Source organism: Haemorhous mexicanus, chromosome 3 (genome assembly GCF_027477595.1).
Source record: "Haemorhous mexicanus isolate bHaeMex1 chromosome 3, bHaeMex1.pri, whole genome shotgun sequence".
NCBI lineage: Eukaryota > Metazoa > Chordata > Aves > Passeriformes > Fringillidae > Haemorhous > Haemorhous mexicanus.
The window spans coordinates 1,991,763-2,007,244 of NC_082343.1; the positions used below are offsets into that span (position 1 = coordinate 1,991,763).

A 15,482-nucleotide genomic window follows, 5' to 3' on the forward strand; every position below is an offset into this window, starting at 1 on the left:
ACCTGAGAGACACACAGGAGGCACATGAGAGCAGCAGTGAAATCAGTGTGCACATACCAAAATCTGAACCAAAACATGCAGCTGGCAACATCAAACCAGCATTTGCAGATTGAGGAAAGCAGCCAGCTTCCTAGCAGTCACCCCATTAGGACAAGCTCCCTTGTCACAATTATACTGATAGAGGAGTGGATAATTAACCACCCCATGTCTGTTCTGTACCACTGATTGTCCAGTGTTATCTGACAGTGGTTTCAGAGATAACACTGCACAATGGCCTGGCTGAAAAAGTAGGTAAAGTGGAAAGAAGTACTGGAAAGTTGCATGAAAAAAAATATAATGGCACTATTCAGACACTGAGCTACTAAATTCAACTGTTCCACATAAATTCTCATTGGACTTGGAAGCTGTCCTAACAGAGGATACATAACTTGGATGGAAACACTGGTGTTCCAGTGGCTGCACTTTTCTTTTGCTCCATCTCTTAGTTCATAGGAGAGAAAAAGGAATTTATCTGCCACTATCTGTCACATAAAGAAGGAAAAGTATTTAGGAATCCCAGTGTTTAAAGCAGAGAGAAAATAGCTGAAGCACCCTGAAATAGCAGACACAGAGCAAGGTGGATTGTGTCAAGCAGTTCTCTCAGCAAAATCTGAATCAAATTCTGGCCACCCAATCTGGGAGACAAATTGTTCCAAACCAAGGGGGGGAAAAAAGTTCTTTGCTAACCAAGAATAAATAATTTAAATAAACATGTATGTCCAGTCTAACAGCCTGCAAGCCTGTCTTAAATCTGAGAATCTCTGCTTTTTCTGTGGCCAGATGATTCCAGCTGGCACATCCACAGGTCACCTCCAGCGCTCACACCAACTTAGCATTGCCATTATCTGCTAATAAATGAACCAGGATTAAATACTAATAAACCAAGGTGGGCTACATCCTGCTCTAAGTGACCCATTAGCCATTAGGAATAGCCTTCCCAAAACCACTGGAGTCGCTCATCTCTTGTAACTGAGATTAGAGTCTAATGTGATAACTTTGAGGATCTCTTTTTGCTGCTCTCAAGTTCATATGAGCTAATGAGCAACTTTGCCTCTATCAGGAAAGTGGACAAATGTGCAACCCCACAAATTGTGTTTGCATCTCTGTCTATTCTACAGGTAAAAGATGCCCCGTGGATTCAAAAGGTTGTGTTTCACACACATTGCTCTTACCCTGCAGGGCAAGGTTACACAGGGAGGACAGGCCAGAGGTGGGACTGTCTTCCTTACCACCAGGCCTGCAAAACCATCAACATCAGAATTTCTGCACTACTTAATAGACTAAAAAACATCTTCAAAGGCAGGCAGGAAACAAAACTTAGCAGTCCTGTTCCTGGAGAGGAAGGGAAGGTATGACATGGTAAAGGACCTCTTGCTCCCTATTCCTGCACTCCTTCCAAAACAAGATCTTGATTAGGTTTTTTTAGACTTCTTCAGCTCCTCAAGGTTGGGTTAATGAATTATATCTAATGCTGGAGACACTGGCAGGAAGCTTGTCAGCCTGCTTCACATTTGATTCACTTGTCAAATTTGGGGGAAAGAAAAGGAATAGTACATGCAAAGACAGAGGGAAGAGGAGTTTGTTCTTCAGCCAAGTGAAAAAACAGTACAAGAAGGGAAAGAAATCAAGCAATAAGCTCATCAATAAACAGAATTGATAAAAGAAACCCATGAAAGACTGAGCCAGAGTTGTCCTCACTGCCAGCAGAGGAATCCAAACATCATCCCTGCATGTTTACAGCAGCAGAGAAAAAGAGACACAGGAATGGCCCCTTGAGCCACCTTTCCTGAATTGAATTCCTCCTGACTTCCTGCACCTGTGGAAAAGGCACAGTGGAATGTGCCACCTTCTAGCTAAGGGGCAGCCCAGCACCCCCTACAGAGAATGGCAACAACTTCAGGTGCTCAGGAACCTGGAAAAGCAGGATACTGTGTGGTAAGGGAGAAAAGGGCACCTTGGAGCTACGTGATAGCTCCTTGTGGCCCTTCCTACACCAGATCTGACCCCATCCCCTTTCCTTCTTTCAGCTTCTTAAAAACATTGATCAAAAATTCCACCTGTTACAGCCTCCTACATAATTCTAGGAAATTATGTAGGAGGCTGTAACAGGTGGAAACCAGGACAAAACCCAGCAGGTTTTCCTGCACAGCTGCAGGAACAGCCCCACTATTGCAAGACAGCTTTCACCAGGCTCACACTGTGGGATGAACTTGTCCTTTGGCTCACACCACTGCAGCTCTTCCCCTGCCCAGCACTGCCAGCTTTGCAGGATGGTTTCTGGGGCCTCCTCCAGAGCTCTGGATTTTACCTGGGGACAGGAGCAGCACGGGGCCAGGGAGTGGGGAACCATGCTGCACCTCCAGAAAAGGAGGTTGCTGGCAGGGCAAGGACACCTGCCCAGAAAATCCCAATCATTTTCCTTTTTTCCCCCCTTACTGTGGAACTTGCTTCAGCCACATTCTTCCAAGGAACTCTTATTTTTGCAAGATCTCTGGTGTCATCCCTATCAGACGATAAACATTTATAAGCCAAAGCATAAGTCCAAATGCTTAGCCCTTGGTTAAACACTAGAAAGTAAAGGTCAAACTGTAAACATGGGTATTTCTGTAAAGATTGCTCGCATTCATGTTTTGAATTCTTGTTTTCCTTAAGTAAACCCCAGGCAAGAGATAACAGATGCCTAATTTCAAAGAGCCTGAAACTTCTAATTTGGCACGCAATGGCATGCGCTGCAGTGACGTCTACAGAAGCGCTCTCTGAAGCCTTCACACATGAAAAATTCAAGTGGAGAGAGTTTGTTTTATTTAAATCAAACCTATTTTCAGAAACCTTTTATCCAGCCATAAACTGATGTGCAGCAGAAGATCAGCATTTGTGCCTCCAAGTTTTCTTCCTACTGACAAGCCAGTAAGGCAGCGTTCTGCCTCAAAGGACCATTAGGAAAGTTTTTGTTTTTTTTTTTTTTGCTGGGGGGTGTATGGGGACGTTTGCTACTCAGACAGATAAAGACGACTTAATGTTCCTGCAAAGCCAAGCACCCAAAAGTGAGAAAAAGGCAGAATGACGGTAAATGGAGCCATTTTCCCCTCTCCTCATGCATGCGCATGATGACACAGCCCAGTCCCGTTTTCCCGGCAGGGGAGAGAAAGGGGCTGCCCTGAGCCCCAGAGCCGTTTGGTCCTGGTGTGATGAGCCCAGCACATCCCGTGTGCTCCCAGGGCTCAACCCAGAGCCAGAGCAGCAGCGCCTTGGTGTGCCAGGGCCCTCTGCACATGGCACAGATCGGATTTTATCTTTGATGTTCTCCAGCATAAAGGATGAGCCTTCCCCAATTTTACAGGCTAGGAAGCAAGGAAGGAAAAGGGGAGCTGAAGCACTCATGGCTATGGGACAGTGCAATCAGGCATGCCAAAGATTTTGCATTTTTCAGAACTTTACAATGATATATTCTACACTGCAGCTCTCCTGAGCTTCTCCAGCAACTGCCCAGGTTTTCAGGTTGGTACCCTGAGTCTCAAGTCAGATATCCAGAATATGAAGAATATTTAAATTAGTGACCACCCATGAAGAGTTTGGTTTAAGTAACTTGCTTGGAATCAAACTGGCAGAAGCACTGAAAGTGCTAATTCCCTAGTGAACATCTGAACAGCCTTTAATACTTTTTCCTCTTTCCACAAACCCCCACCTCACTCACCATTCATCTTTCCACTCCTGCCAGAAATGGGGTAGAGATCCTTGGACAATGGTGTCTTTTACCACACAACCCTGATTCATTCCCAAGCAGGTCTGTAATTGTAGTGGTCTAATTAAAGACTGTATCACAGCACAGAAAATGGGAGTAGAGCTGGGAAGAGAATTAAAGTTGCAGGATAATTTTGGTATATCCTAAATGTTTTTAAATACAGTTTGCACACATGTGTGTGATGTCCTTGACTTAAAAAAAAAAAATCAAAATAAAACTACAAAAAAATTCACTGAACAGCTGGAAGCAAATTCCATCCGGGCTGGGACCCTTGCAGTAGCTGAAGAGACTCCAGTAGTTGAAGCAAACATAGGACCTGACCTGTGTGAAGGACAGCACGGTGCCTTTTGCTGTGCAGCCAAGAGGGAGCTGAGGAGCTCTGTTTGGGCCTTTGGAAGAGAAAAGTGCCAGCTCCCTGTCAGGATTCTGGGAGGAAACATGCTGAATCCAAGCTTTTCTGTGCTGCCTCCCCAAAACACAGCAGTCTCGTGCTCCGTTCCCTATGGATCTATGCACGGAGGGGCAGAGCAGCTCTGCGAGCACAGAGATCCTCCCCAGCCATGCAGGCGTTCCCGAGGTTACTCCCCTCCTGGAAATCCAGCTGCAATCACACAGCAATTCCTCCCTCCATCTCCCCGAGGGCCAGACCCATCCTGCCCGGGGCTGTGGCACAGCGGCCCCAGAGCAGGGAGAAGCCCCAGGCGGTCCCGCAAAGCCCAGGGTTTCCAGGCTTTCCCCTCAAACATCAGCCGAGCACGTGCAAGGGGAGAGCTTTGAAATGTTCATTAAGTGTTTGGCAGCAAAGCAAAGTGAAAGTCCCTCTGCTGCCAAGTCTCAACAGCACGGTGGTGCTAGAGCTGCTCAGACTGGCGGATCTCTCACTGTTTCAAGGCAAGAAAAACCTCTTTTTTTCCTTTTCCCTAAAAGCTGGTGTCAGTCCCGCTTCAGCCACATGCCACACACACACATAGAGAGAGAAGTTCTGCCACTGGAACTCCTACATTGTGAAGAGAAGAGTTTGTCCTGATTTACAGCAAATGCCTGGGAAGTTTTAGACCTCAGATCCACCTATCATAATAACAGAAAACCCCACTATACCTGAAATTCCTTCCCATCATATTTACCAAGTATTTCTACTATACTTGTCTATATGCCACTAATAAAGGTGACTTTTGTACCAGTCTAGCCATGGGCATGGTTGATTTTTTAATTTTATACTTTTGATCAGCTATCAGGCAAGAAGGTTTTTTATTCTTACTTTTCCCTCACTGGGCTGAGCAGCTCATCATTTGTCTACCTCAAGCTGAGAACTTTCATTTTAGACTCACCAAGTTGCCTACATTGTCTTTGCAGACCTGCTACACATAATAGGCAAATAAGAAATGTGCTAAGAAAAGCTGCAAGTGAATTAATTGGGAATAGACCCAGCAGACAAGAGAAGACACCTCTGTCTTTAAGCTGTTAGGAACAAATATCCATCTCGTCTCCAAAAGCAAATTAACTGTCCATATTTGGTTCTTCAAAAGGAAGCCACCACAGAGACTGGGTCTACCAGCAAAATCTGGTTTTACTGGTCTCATGTTGGACAGTCAAGCTGGCTGCAGCTGCCAAAGCTGGGACTTCAAAGAACAGAGCATTTGGTGGAAAAGATTCAACCAAGTCCATTCCAGAAGCTCTCTCCTGACCCTACACAGCACCAGCTACGTGAGAGGGAGGAGAAAAAAAAAAACTAATCCTCCTGCCTATTATGTACACTTTTGGGGCTTTTAGAGTGCAATTATTTTTGTGAATAATTATAAAATTAGTGACTATTATACACACTTTTGCTAATTTGGACTAATTGCTTTTCATTGCCATGTTTAAGCTTGGAGCAAAGATTGTCCACAGAAGTCTGTTTTCTCTTTGAGAAACAACTAAAGAACAAAGAAATTGAACCCAATATGATTAAATACTGGCTAAGGAGTATATTGTTTTACCAGACAGAAGCATTAATAAATCATGGTACTTCTCTCTCTCTTTTCTATCAAAGGAATTTTTTAGGAAAAGACAGAAAACAGCTCTTCCTCTGAAAGTTTTAAGAAAAAACCTCAGGTCATTTGCACCTCAATTGCCATTCAGCTATTACAGATACATTCTGAACGTCACAAAACTTCTGCCTTTGGAGACTGCTTAAACAGAGCACTAGAACAGCATAAAATGGAAATGTTTTTGGGAAACAGACAAGGGCAAAGAAAAAAAAAAAGGTGGGGGGGGGGTGGTTACTGCATAAAACAACCCCTATCAGTATGAGCAGGAATCATTCCAGGGGAAAAGTCCCACTCAGTTCTGCATTCAGTTCTCCCAGCACCTTCCTCCTTGCTCAAAACAACTATTTCCACTTCAAGCAAAGGTAAAGCAGAAAACAAGGGGCAACAGAAATGAGCCTGATTTTCCAGAAGATCCAAATCAAAGCCAGCCAAAGGAACTACTCTTGGAGCTGTGTCCATTTAGAGACCCAACTCCTGAGACACTCAGGGCTGCTGCTCAGATCTCAAGTGCTGGCCAAGGTTTTCATTTCACTCAGTGATTATTATTCTGAGGCAGCAAAACGTGCTTGTCCAAGCATCTGGAATTCCATGGATCCCTGCTGGCTCAAGAGTCCAGCAGAGAGAGGGAAGCAACCAAGCTTTGCAATAAACACATTTTCGAGTTTGTAAACCTTCCACAAACTCTGAGGGAAATGTTTGGCTGTTTGCTCAAGCACACACTGCTTCAAGATGGGCTTGCAGCACAAGCCATGAATGCTGCCCATGCCAGAGGTCTCACAGGCTGTGCTGTGACCTTCCAGAGCTCAGTTTCACATTCACAGTGCTGAGGTGGTTTGGATTCCACCAGTTTTGGTTGGGATGAACCAAAAGCCAGTACCAAAGCCGTGCTGGTGTGAGCCAGTCCCAGGCAGACCGAGCACTTGTGCAGCTGACACTTCCCTGCAGCACCACTGGAGGTTGGGAGGTTTGCTTTGGTGACCTGTGGCCTTTCTTTCTTTCTTCCCACCCGCCTCATTCTTTCTTTCTTTGCTATGTATGTTAATTTGGGGAAAATCGTAGCCTGGGGCAGCACACCTGACTGCTTCCCACCCCAAAATCATTTACCATTTAATGCACGGTTACATTCATTCTTCTGCCTTTATAGTTCCCTAATGAGCTTGAACTGCAATTAACAAAATGATTGTGTTCGCTTTAGCACAATGCACCTGCAAATACCAGGATGGGAAGTCATATTTAAAACACAAAAATACACTCAGTACATATTTCAGCAGAAGCCTGATATTCCAGCATGGGCTTGTGTTTTCAGCAGGTGCCAGTGGCTGCCAAGTACTTTGCTTTCTAAAATACTTTAACTAGTCAGAGATGTCCTTGTATTATCTTCCTGTCCATGCTATAATAATTTTCTAAGGAAAAAAAATATTAAATATTTTATTTTTCTACTGAAATTATTTCCAATTTTGTACTGACTGATTTTTTCAGTCCAGGTCGTACACACTCGGATTCTTTTTAACCCATTGCTAGGATTCATTCAAAACTGCTATTTATGAGAAAAAGCACCTGCCAAAAATAAATTATCAGTTATAATTTACACTATTTCATTGATATTAGACAGCAATTTCAACAAGTATGTGACACCCAGATCTGCATACTTCAGCACATCTGCCTACACCTTTTTGATGATTTGGGGGAGAAGGAAAAAAAAAAGAAAAGAACAAAACAATGTTTTCTCTTTCTCTGCTTGTTAAATAGAGCACAAAGTAGAAGCAACATGGTGTACACAGAAACAAGAACTCACCATATATTCACATTGCTTCATCTATTGCTCTTGCTCAGTGTTTTTCTCTCTGTCAGAAAATCAGAAATACTAATGAGCCTCTGAAGCTCTTCTCCTTCAACCTCCTGCTCACAGAGCCAGTCCAACATCAGGTTTGATCAGGTTGTTCAGGACCTTTGCCAGCCAAGTTCAGGAAGTGAAAATTCCAAGTTTTCCACTTTCCAAAGTGGAAATTTTACAGTTTCTCATGGTTTGAGTGCTAAAATATTAGTGCTGTGAAGAATTTTGTCCTTCTATTCAGTCAGATTTCTCTTTGCTCTAATCCACAGCAGCAGCCTCCTCTCCTCCTGCTGTGCACACCTGAGAAGAGCCTGGCTTCATCTCCTCTCCAGCCCTTGGGTCCTGGCAGAGTGCTAAATCAGTCAGGGCTCTCCCAGCTCTCCTGCTGTCACCAGCCCAGCTGCTGGCCCAGCACAGCTCCCTGAGATCTCCCCAGCCTGCCTGTGCTTCCAGCTGAGTCCCAAACTGGATGCAGTGCTCCAGTGGCAGCCTAATGAGCTAGAGCACAGGGGAATGGCCAGGCCAGGCAATCCAGCAAGAATTGGCTTTTATTGCTGCAGGAGCCATGTCAGTGACACATTGGATGTGGGGTCCAGCAGGACTCCCAGCTCCCCAGGTGAAGAGGTGTTAGCCCCACACCTGCATAAGGCATTTCTGTGCCAGGAGGAGGACCTGGCATTCATTTCCCAGCTCACTCCTCTGATGGCTCCTCTGGCCAGCTCACCAACCACTTATCCTGTCCTGATGTCCCCTGCAGACTCCCTAAGGATGCTCTCACCAGTGTCTCATCAGGGCCCACCAAAGAAGATGTTGAACAGCCACAGCCCCTCAGCAGCCTCTGATCATCCTGACCCCATGAGCTCGTAGAGCCTCATTTACCTATGAGATCTTTGATTCTTTCATGTGTGTACCACCTCCTCCCTTGAGCTCTGCCACTATGTGTAGAGAACTGAAAGTAGATCCTGCTCATGAAAACCAAGACAAAACACTGAACACTTGAACCTTTTCCCATGATTTTCATCAGCTGCTTCATTCAGCAGAGGGCCCACATCTTCCTTGGTCTCCCTTGAGTTGCATGTAGAAGTAACCTGCTTACACTCCAAAAGCCTCATCAGTTCCAGCTCCAGCTGAGCTTCAACTTTCCCAAGTCTGTTCCTACATGCCCAGGCAATATTTCTGTGCTCCCCTTTGGTTGCTTGTCTCTGCTTTCGCCTCCATACTGCTCCTTTTTGCATTTGAAATCAGTCAGGAGTTCCCCGTTCAGTCACACTGGCCTCCTGCTATACCTGCTCAGCATCCTGAACATCAGGATGGACTGTTCTGCTGCTTTGAGGAGGCTGTCCTTGAAGATCAAGCAACTTTCATGGGTCTCTCTGCCCTCCAGGGCAGACTCCCAGGAGATTCTGCTTACCAGTTCCTTGAACAAGCCAAAGTCCACATGCTTGAAATTTTGAGTGATTATTGTATTGCTCTTCTCACTTCCCTCAGGTTCTTAACCAGCCATCTCATGACACTGCAGCCAAGAATTCCCAAAACAGTTCTTCCTTATTCAGGAGTAGCAGGTCCAGTTTCCACCAGTCAGCTTTGTCCAGCACCAGCACCAAAATGTTGTCCCTCATGCATTCCATACATCTCCCAAATTCCTTTCCCCACCACACTGCCCCTTCCAGCAGGTGTGGGAGCTTCATGTTCTGGAAGGGTTTGGCCTATGGGCAGAAAAACAAACTCACTTCTTGATAACCAGCCTTGTGCATGAGTTAACAGCAGAATACTCCTTTGGGACTCCATAGGCCATATTCCTAATATTCCAGTTGGGACTATTTTATATTTATATAGATCCTAATATTCCTATTGGGACTCCATAGCCAAAGTGCCTGTCATCAGAGCACGCTGGAGCCACAGCTGGAATCCACACCATGTAAATGCAACAATCACAGCCCCTTTGAAAAAGGTCCATTTTGACAAATCCACCAGGGGAGGATCCCTGGAGTACTTTAACCAGTGTAGAAATAGCAGCAATGCAACACAGAAGTGTTCACTGACAGCCAGTTCAGGTGAGCAACACTGGCTCATTTCAGGACCTGGTAAGAAGAGGCATAACATGACCTACCTGAGTGATGAAAGCTCCAAAGCCAGACAGTCCAGAGGGCAAGGCCAGGAAATGAGTAAAAGGAGAAATATTTCTGTACCTTGTGGGCTCAGTCCCCAGATCAGTCAGTTCCAATGACTGCCAGGGACTTCAGTTCTTTTACAAATGACAGGATCTGCCAAGCTGCAGATGCAAAACTTTAGGAACCTGCTGCTGTGCTTTAATGAACCTGGATACTGGCTGCACCTTTGTGGTTTATAAATCAGGGGACAAGTAGGTTTTTTGACCTTTAGCTGAATTCCCCCTCGTAATCACCCAGCCTCAGTCAAAGGAGAGTAAGTATGAGGCAAACCTGGCCTTCAGCATGAGCTGGAGCATGCAGTTTGCACAGGCCCTGAAAAAGGCTGGTGATGTAAAGGAGTGTGATCTGACTGTGACTCACCCACCCTGTCAGACAGCCCTAATGACTGGCCTGGCCTGGCTCCCCAGCAGGGAGGAGCTCAGGACTTGGCCTATCCATGCACTGACTCTTGAGCCATTCACATCTCTGGGTCACCAACCTGGGCTCTGAGCATCCTGCTCCAGCACCACCACCATCACCATCCTCACTGGAGCACCTGAGAAGTGCTCCTGAGTTTCTCTCACAGCAGCCACGCAGGATGGATTTCCACCATGTCAGTGATAAGGCAATGACAGGACATTAAGAACCAGATTTTGTAAAATGGAATTTGGTCCAAGTTCCAGAGAGTTTCAATAAAGATTTACTTTGCCTCTTGAGCTGGTTTGAGCTCACTTAGAGCTCCTGGAGTTCAGGCCATGTGAAAGTGCCAAGTTTCACACTGTTTTGCACATGAAACCATAAATCCCTCTCCAGAACCCTAGGGGCATGAGGGGGGTCGCTGCTCAAAAGGTTCATGAACTTTGATAAAATCAGGCAGATATCAGAGTTTGTTACAATGTACTAAATTAAGTTCTGTCCAAAAGTTTTTCATGGGCCAAGAGTACAAAATAGGTAATGAGAACATGAAAGTTTTGCTGAATCAGGCCACTAAAAGAAAAGTCATTGCCATATTTAGTTCTTTCTCTTTTTCAGTCAATTCATTGCATTATTTCTCCCTGGAAAATACAAAGGCAGTTTTCTTTATCTAAGGTAATTTTAACTTTTCATACATATCTAGCCCTAATATTTTCCTGGTTTGTTTACTTTTGTTTCTAAACTGTGCACCTACCAAACAGAGATAAAGAACCATGTTCTAGGAGGAGAGGCTATCTGAAAATGTTTAGTTGACTGATCCCAAAGCAGTTGTTATCTGCAAAATATTTAGAGATATTTGCTTGCACATATGTGAAGTAATAATTTGACAGTATTTCTCACCAGCTTACTTTCAGTAAAAAAACTAAATCCAAGTAATAGGAAAATCTTTGGAAATAGCAGTTACCACCCCAAATCCTTTGCAACTCTTGGTTATCAGTTTTCAGTGACAATTACAACCAGAATTTTCACTATCTTCTTTCAGTGAAGTTTTAGAGCAAAATTTGCCATTTGATGTCCAGGATGCTCAGAGCACAGAATAAAACAAAGAAATAGTTACTCACCTACCCCACAAGCACATGAAAGAAACTCTGGTTCATGGCTGCTCTGAACCCCAAATTTCAAGGGGAAGAACATATCCTGACAGGCAGATTTGAGGGTTAGTGATGATAAGTAACAAGTTGCTCCCTTGCCAGCCTAGCACAGCTCTAACACAAAGTGGGAGTCAGATTTTCTTGCCCACAGAGCAGTGATAAAGGGCCAATAGAGGAGTGAAAAGGACTCTGATTTGATTCATACCAAAGTCACCCATGCAGCTGATTCAGGGGAAGCTGTTTGAGCATCAGCTGTCTCTTTCCTTCATATTTAAATACGAAACCTCATTTCAACATCTATTTACCACTGACATATTGATTTATTTCCTAATGAGCAGGACCAGGCAGCCTGACAGCACATAACACTTCAGGGTTTTGCAAGCAGTTTACAAAGCCCTTTACTCACTGGGTAATGGTCAGTGAGGAACCCAAGATCCAGGGGCTTGGAAATATTTCCCTACCCTGGTAGCCATTCTTTAGGGATCAGCAGTCCCCTATGGACTCCCAGCCATCCAGCACTGAGCTCTGGGAGCAGCACCAGTGGTCACTGAGGACAGATTTTCACCTCTGCCTGCCTAGCACACAAACAGACACGACTAAAGAGTAGTGAAAAAATGCAAAATCTGAAGGAACCTTTAATCTCTTTGGTTAAAAAGAAAAAAAAATGCAACCACTTACTAATGGAATGTTAAGATTGTGTATTAAACCCACAAAAGTCAGAAAACGAAGGAATTAAAGACTCCCTTGGCTCTTTTAACCCTTCCCTCTGCCTGTGTGCATTGCAGGCTTTTCATTACACAGCCACATACCAGTGGGCAAAGGGACAGGACCATAGGTGAGGCAAAGGGGGAGCAGGGCTTGTTATGGGGGCCAGAAATGGAAACATTAATAATTACTCATTTTGTCTTGTAAAAATTTCATGTTCAGCATTAAAGAACAGCAGGATACTCAAGAAACAGCAAGATGTTGTTATGGAGCAGAATGAAATCCTGAAGAAATGAGCTGTTGCTCTCAGTGAATATTTTGGTTGCAGTGGTATTTATCCCCCATGAACCACAACAAAGGTAATGTATAACTGGTAACTGTCCCCCAGTTCCTGCCCACATGGAATGAGCTGTTTGTCCTGCACAAAGCACCCACACCTGGATTTAAACCCCTCAACATGTTCCCCCCTCACCAGGCCTGCAAGCTCCAGAGCAGCTGCACACTTCCCAGTCCCTACTGCACACTTCCTCCTCATGAGCAGGGAAATATTATTATCCTGGCTTTCCAAATGAGAATCCTAGGCACAGAGAGATTAAAGCTGAGCATTTCAAAGCATCCCAGTTAATTAAAATGACTGGAAAATGGGTGTCCAAATTGTTTAGATACCTTTGAAGTCTCAGAATAATTATATTGCTCAAGGTCACACAGGGAGTTGATGGCTGACCCACAACTTGAACCCAGATTTCCAGCGTCCCACTCCAGCACCTTAATCACAAAGCCATCTTTGCTTTCCAATTTAATACTGGCCAGACCTGGTCCTCATGCAAACTGGTTACCAAGGGAAGAAACCTGTCATTATGGCATATAATGGAGCTATCTATCTCTACCCTACAGGATAAACAGCAGTGCATTTAGGCATCTCCAAACACTTTAAGGTACATATCATTACAAAACACTTAGGAGGCAGGAAGACCTACTTCAGAATTAGCACACAGGGACAGCAAGGGACCTTTCAGCTCCAGAGCTGAGTAGTTTGCTGTCTCTCCTGTCCTTGGTCTGGAGGCTGCACTGCTACACTCCTCTTTTTCCTGATGTTGGATTTGACTAGCAGCATTTCCTGTCAAGTTTTACCCACAAAAGCCCTTCCCCATTGCTGTCAGCCTGCCTCTAAATTCCACTGCTTTTTGTGACCTGGCCCACTTGACACTACAGCACCAGTGATGCTGTTTCTTGACATCAGGATACAGCACAAAATAAATCCCCAGAGTTATTCACAGCAGCACAGAGACTTCAGCAAAACAGGATAATAGTGGAGGAGTCTTGTCCCAGAGGAAAAACTCATAAAGGACCTGTTGGAGAGAGCTCCACACTGTAAAGGAGAGTTTCTGTGCAGCACTGCCAGACGTTGCACAGAATGACACCACACTCCTGCCTCTGGGGTCCTTGGTGAGGGCTGCACTTCACAAACCAGTTTTGACATCCATTAAAAACCTTGATCCCGATTTCTCCTGAGCATCCACTCCAATTGCATTTAGAGCTGCAAGCCAGAAAGCTGCATTTTCCAAATGCTGATTCCTATCGTTGGCACAGAGTCCTCAGGCCCTGCTATGAACAGATGCAGACACAAAACAAAACTTCCCAGATAGGATTTGGTCTGGGCTTCTCCCTAGACACACCAACAGCCTCCAGGATGTGGAATGCAGTGGAAGACAGAGCTCAACATAAAACAGTACACACACACACACACATCCCTACCATGCTGACTTTTTAGCACAGAGGTTGCTAATTCCCCATGCTAAGAACAACCTCAGGAGCTAACATGAATTATGCGTCTCATTCTGAGCGCATCAAAGAGCAGACAGCCTTTCTAAAGGAGTCAAGATCACCTCAGCTGTGCTTTTGTTATCTAGCCCAAGGTTAAGGATTTGGCCTTGGGCTAACAATTGGCTCAGAAAACCAGGATCATGTAATGAGAGTTCCAGGAAGAGAGAAAAGCCAAAGCTTGGTGAAGACACACTCTTCAAAGTGTCCCAGTACTTGACCTTCTTTTTTTCCCCTCCCCTCCCCTCCCCCCTGAGATGCATGAGGTAAAGAAGAGAGGAACGGAGCCTGACACCCTGAAGGAAGTACTCCCATTGAGAGGAGCTGCAAGGACCTTCCCAGATTCTCCCCAGACACTCAGGCTCATGGAGAAAGGCCTGACAACAAACTTTGCTCACCACTGAGATGGAAGAGCAGGCAGTAACCCCTGAGTGGCTCAGGGCTCAAGAAGAGACAGCTCTTGAAAAGGGCAACACTGTGATTATTTTCTTTGCTATGAAACAAAAATTAAGCTGCTTCTATTTGAAAATTAAATGCAACCCTCAAAAACAGGTTCAGACCCTCCAGCAGGCCCAAGCTGCAACAGCCATCTGCCAGCAGCACGGCCTGCTGGGTTAGAGGGGGCTCTTTGCAAAATACTCCATTTTTTAAAAAAGTATTTTTGTTGGTTGGGTTTTTTTTTTCTCAGAGCCTGCACACAGGAGAGTCACAGGCCATTTTCTCCATTTTTGCTGCTCACAAAAGGCAGAAGGCTCCACCCAGCCCCATTTTCCCAGGGCTTGGTCCCTCTCTGCAAGGAGCTGGCAGTGGGCACGCACCAGTAACCCAGCAGGTGTGCAGGAGCTCTCTCTAAATGACTCTGCCCTCTAGGGTACATTTGGGTTATATTTTCAAAGATGAAAATCTTTTCATCTACAAACCTGGGAGACTTCTTTGCCCAACACGTCAAGAAGCAGTTAACCATTAACTATATCTAAAACAAAAAATAACACAAAAGGGAAAAAAAAAAAAAATCACCAGACCAGGAAATATGAATCAATTAGTCTTTGATCCTCCCCTCAGTAATAACATCTAGAGAACTTGGGTTGCTGCTAATCCTAAACAACTGAAAATGTTGATGGACTTTAAAAGTACTAGTGGTTAAGCAAAGGAGAATTTCAACTCCATTCCCTTCTGATCTTTGAGTCTCAAGGTGCCACTCTGAGGCCTATCCCCAGAGAATGTGGGGAAATTTTCTTTTTAAGAATCTCAGGCTCCACGGTGTCCTTATGAGATTCCAGCAAGGGAAGATTCAAAGTAATCCTGCTGTAAGTCTGGCCACTGAAAGCAGTAAAATGACAACATATTTGTCATTTGAACAACAGGAATAGAAGAGTAACAATAATACCAGTGTTTGCAGAACAAAACCACTCATTTTTTTCACATAAAGCTATTAGGCCCACCTTTCATTTACAGTACCAGGGCTAGGAAAAAATATTTCATGTGCATTAGGACTCGGTCCAATAGCAACAAACTGTGACATCAAAAGTGCCTTCGTTCTGCCATTATGATGTCAACTAGAAAATCAGGATTCTTCATGAAAATGACCAAAAAAAAGCT

At 44.7% G+C, this 15,482-nt stretch overlaps 1 protein-coding gene across 4 annotated transcripts in view; it reads right to left on the minus strand.

Moving 5' to 3' along the window:
• BMP2 (bone morphogenetic protein 2) overlaps window positions 1-15,482 on the minus strand; it is a 163,166-nt gene that overhangs the window by 42,167 nt on the left and 105,517 nt on the right. Inside the window, exon 4 of one of the 4 annotated variants that reach the window (XM_059840484.1) lies at window positions 7,115-9,348. The exons of the other annotated variants lie outside the window; for them this stretch is intronic. Coding sequence (XP_059696467.1) covers window positions 9,327-9,348 — 22 coding nt within the window. The 3' untranslated portion in view covers window positions 7,115-9,326. Of the gene's footprint in view, window positions 1-7,114; window positions 9,349-15,482 lie in introns of those variants that run through there. 4 annotated transcript variants of the gene reach the window in all.